Source organism: Macadamia integrifolia, unplaced genomic scaffold, assembly GCF_013358625.1.
Source record: "Macadamia integrifolia cultivar HAES 741 unplaced genomic scaffold, SCU_Mint_v3 scaffold2663, whole genome shotgun sequence".
Taxonomy (NCBI): domain Eukaryota; kingdom Viridiplantae; phylum Streptophyta; class Magnoliopsida; order Proteales; family Proteaceae; genus Macadamia; species Macadamia integrifolia.
The window spans coordinates 47,242-51,642 of NW_024868868.1; the positions used below are offsets into that span (position 1 = coordinate 47,242).

General features: G+C 37.6%; 1 protein-coding gene across 2 annotated transcripts; it reads right to left on the reverse strand.

Annotated features, from left to right (window-relative positions):
- On the reverse strand, positions 1-1,029 carry LOC122067003 (ankyrin repeat-containing protein BDA1-like). 2 transcript variants are annotated; one of them, XM_042630845.1, is made up of 2 exons: positions 747-1,029; positions 1-656 (listed from the first exon to the last, which is right to left on the reverse strand). In XM_042630845.1, the coding sequence occupies exons 1-2, from the start codon at positions 1,014-1,016 to the stop codon at positions 249-251; spliced, it is 678 nt and encodes a 225-aa protein (XP_042486779.1). In that variant the 5' UTR covers positions 1,017-1,029; the 3' UTR covers positions 1-248. The 2 variants fall into 2 exon arrangements, with proteins under 2 accessions (XP_042486779.1, XP_042486778.1); XM_042630844.1 differs by having other exon boundaries at positions 1-665.
- Positions 1,030-4,401: the final 3,372 nt, after the last annotated feature.

Genomic DNA, 4,401 nt, shown 5'->3' on the forward strand with positions numbered 1-4,401 from the left:
TCTTTCCCGTCCAATTACCACTGACAGCCCAAGAGATCAATACCAAAAACAACATAGCCCCTGTTATCAGACCATAATTTTGAAGAATTTTGAATGTTTTTGATTGATAAATGACATCAAGTGGGGTGATTGGTGTGATTTGAAGTGGACCACGAAGAGGGTATCCTTCTGTGAGGTTGAAAAGCAGGATTGCAGATAGATTGAAGGCAAGACAATTACAAACCATGATAAAAGTGTAACCGCGTGGATCATAAGTATACCAAATTGGTATCCTGCCACAAATCACTGGGAGGGGTAATTCCAGTCTGGTAGGTTGCTGTTGCAATAAGAGCAACTACTATAAATAGTGCGTTCCTTATTTCATTTGGAGTATCTAAATCTACCCTGAAACTGAAATACTTAAGCACTGTTTTTATGTAATGGGTAAGCACCCATTTCCTTGTGAGAGCTATTCTTGTTTCACGCCCAGTATCATCATGCCCTGTTTTAGCTCCAACACCACGAAGGATACTTTCTACTTTTCCTTGGTCCTGTCCCATTGGAACCTTCTCCATTAATATAAGATCCAAGGCTGTAAATCCATGTTTGTTTTTGGAGTTGATCTTCACAGATTTTCTTACAAGGATTCCACGATGATGAAGCAATGGCTCAACCACCTGTACAAGCTACGATGGAATTAATATTTTGCATTACAACACAGAAAAGAATGAATGATGTAAGAGACTACAAATTAATATCAACTGTACCTTAACCTTGTTATGTCCTTTTAAAAGTACTGCAAGATGCAAGACATTGTTGCCTTCTTGGTCTTTCCATCTTAGAAGGTCATGCTGCCAGTGACGTTGGAGCCAATTCACTAATGCTTCAAAGACTTCAACTTGGTCATTTTTCAACGCCAGATGCAGAGCAGTCTCCTTCCTAGAAGTTAAATCCATGATAGATTTGGGGCAATGGGAGAGCAATTCATTTAAAACATCTACATGTCCAGCGATGGATGCACAATGAAGAGGAGTCATGTTGACAAATAGAATCTCCATTGCGTTGGTTTCCACTACTCAGTTACAAGTGGTGCTGTTATAGTTGTTACAGGAAGACAAGTGGCTCTGTCAGTTATATTTTCCAATTGATGAAAGTAGTTACAAACACATGTGTATTTGCCTATAAATAAGGCTTTTCTTTTTCTTTCAGTTTTAATAATAAAAAAAAAGGAATCCAAAGTCCTTATTCTTGTGCTCTGTTTTTTTTATCATGGTATTAGAGCAGAACCTGTAATTTGTTCCTCCATTATCATCTTCTCCATTTTCAGTTCTCAAATTTTTTTTTCTCCTGCTATCTGTGTTTCAGTCTCTTAATTTTTCTTTACTATCTCTTCTGCAATTTCAATGTCTTCTCCAGATAATATTCATACTGGACCAAATTTTTTTATCATGGTATTAGAGCAGAACCTGTAATTTGTTCCTCCATTATCATCTTCTCCATTTTCAGTTCTCAAAATTTTTTTCTCCTGCTATCTGTGTTTCAGTCTCGTAATTTTTCTCTACTATCTCTTCTGCAATTTCAATGTCTTCTCTAGATAATATTCAAACTGGACCAAATTCTTCTTCTCTTTCATCAAATACCTTCATCAATTCCCCATTTTTCCTTCATTCATCTGACAATCCAGGTCACGTTCTGGTTTCTCAATTGTTGGATGGAAACAATTATAGTACATGGAGACGAGCAATGCGCATTGCTCTTGGAGCCAAGAACAAACTAGGTTTTGTGGATGGTTCTCTTCTCAAGCACATATCCAGCTTCAGATGTGCAAACCTGGAATCAATGCAATCTGATGGTTATGTCATGGTTGTACAATAGCTTAGTATGAGATTTATGCTGATACAGCTCACGAGTTATGGTTGGATCTGGAGAATCGGTTCTCGCAAGGTAACGGACCTCGCATTTATGAAATTAAGAGATCTATTGCTCTGCTGCAACAAGATAATCTTACTGTCTCCAAGTATTTTTTTTTTCTTTAAAGATTTTATGGGATGAGCTTGGTTCATACACACAAATTCCTGCTTGCACATGTGGTTCCTTCAATGCTTTACATGATCATCTGTAGACTGAGAAAACTTATCAATTTCTGATGGGTCTTAATGACTCTTATGCTACTGTTAGAACTCAAATTCTAACAATGGAGCCAATCCCTATTGTTGGAAAGGTGATGCAGATTAATTACCAAAATAGACTTGTTTTATTAGGAATAAGCCTAAGGTTGGGTTCCATACATGTTAGGCCTTTGATCCCATGTGTTTTGAGTGTAATAGACCATTTTTATGGGTCTAAAAAGGGGGCTCTAAGATTGAGTACGGGATTACTAGTTAGTTTCCATTTTCATTAGTTTCCTTTTTAGTTGGGCTTGATTTGAGTTATATTTGTTTCCTTATGAGTCAAGTTATTAATTGAATCAAGTCATTAGTAGTTAGTTTCCTTTTTCAACTAGTTTTTAATTTCAGTTTTTAGTAACTATTGTATTAGGAGAATATTTGGTTTCCTTTTTGAGGAACCTTCTATTTTGTAATTCCTTCCCCCATTAACATTATAAATAAAGAAGAGGAGGCTCCTAAAAGCCTAGAATGATTTTGATAAAAAAATTAATGGTTGCTGCTATTGTCTTCTTCATGAAGAGTTGTCTTGTGTTTGATCAAGGCTGAAGGAACTGGTGTTTGATCCAATTGGCTCCTTGCGGCGTGAAGTCCAGGAGGTCTACTTCAAGTATTATTCTTTTAAGTTTTTATATCTCTTCTAAGACTTATTAGGGCTACAAAACAAGGTATGTAATCTATCACTCTGCTGCCGATCTTCCCTGCAGTTCCTGGTGCTCCAACTGACCTGCACAGAAGAGATGACAGGGGAGAGCCGGGCTGACCCGATAGGGGACTCTCCGATGCCTAAGTCAGATCTTTCCACAGCAGATGCTCAAGAGAGCTTTTCCAGTAAGAGAAGTGAGTGATCGATCCCCCATGATGGAGGCTTACCTTGGTATTAATAGGCTACTAATGGAGGGCAAGTGGGAGACGATTGTGAAGAGTCATGTTTAGGCGTGGAGTCCTTGAGAGGAGTGGCTCTATGATTCTGGGAATATTCCGGGTCTTACGGGTATATTCTAGGGGAATATTCCCCTCCTATCTCGGAAAGGCCAACCGTGTGAGGGATAGACATCTATGGTGACGTGTAGTGGATAGAGTCCTGTCCTTCTGAATAGGGATTAAGTCCCTTGAATATAGGGGCGGATGCTCTGTTTTGCAGATTTTTTTGGGCAGCAGAGTGATAGATTACATACCTTGTTTTGTAGCCCTAATAAGTCTTGAAAGATATATAAAAACTTAAGAGAATAATACTTGAAGTAGACCTCCTGGACTTCACGCCGCAAGGAGTCAATTGGATCAAACACCAATTCCTTCAGCCTTGATCAAACACAAAACAACTCTTCATGAAGAAGACAATAGCAACAGCCATTAATTTTTTTATCAAAATCATTCTAGGCTTTTAAGAGCATCCTCTTCTTTATTTATAATGTTAATGGGGGAGGGAATTACAAAATAGAAGGTTCCTAAAAAAGGAAACCAAATATTCTCCTAATACAATAGTTACTAAAAACTAAATTAGAAACTAGTTGAAAAAGGAAACTAACTACTAATGACTTGATTCAATTAATAGCTTGACTTCTAAGGAAACAAATATAACTCAAATCAAACCCAACTAAAAAGGAAACTAACTAGTAATCCCGTACTCGATCTTAGAGCCCCCCTTTTAGACCCATAAAAGTGGTCTATTACACTTAAAACACATGGGATCAAAGAGCTAACATGTATGGAACCCAACCTTAGGCTTATTCCTAATAAAACAAGCATATTTTGGTAATTAATCTGCATCACAGAGGCTGAGTATTTGGCAGCTTGTGAAGCAGCCAAGGAAGGGGTGTGGTTGAGAAAGTTCTTGACCGACTAAAAATTTGTACCTGACTTCGTCAAACACCCTATGTCCTTCATATGCGATAATAAAGGAGTCATTGTTCAAGCTAAGGAACCAAGATCTCAACAAAAGAACAGCATGTGGAGCGCAAATATCATCTCATTTATGAGATCATACAGCGTGTCGACATATCTATTGCCACAACTGATTCTGCAAATAATATGTCTGTACTCTGTACCCTATGAAGAAAGGGCTTACACTTGTTGAAGAGGACGTCATTCCAAGATGCAAACATATTTGACCACATGTCACTCCATTATGACTAGATGACCAGGATTATGTGTAGTTATTTTATTATTTTGTTGTACTTATATTTGGGACAGACTACATCATTTTGTTTTGGTGTTTTGCTGTTATTATGTTGGAGTTATATGGGTAGTTGTTTTA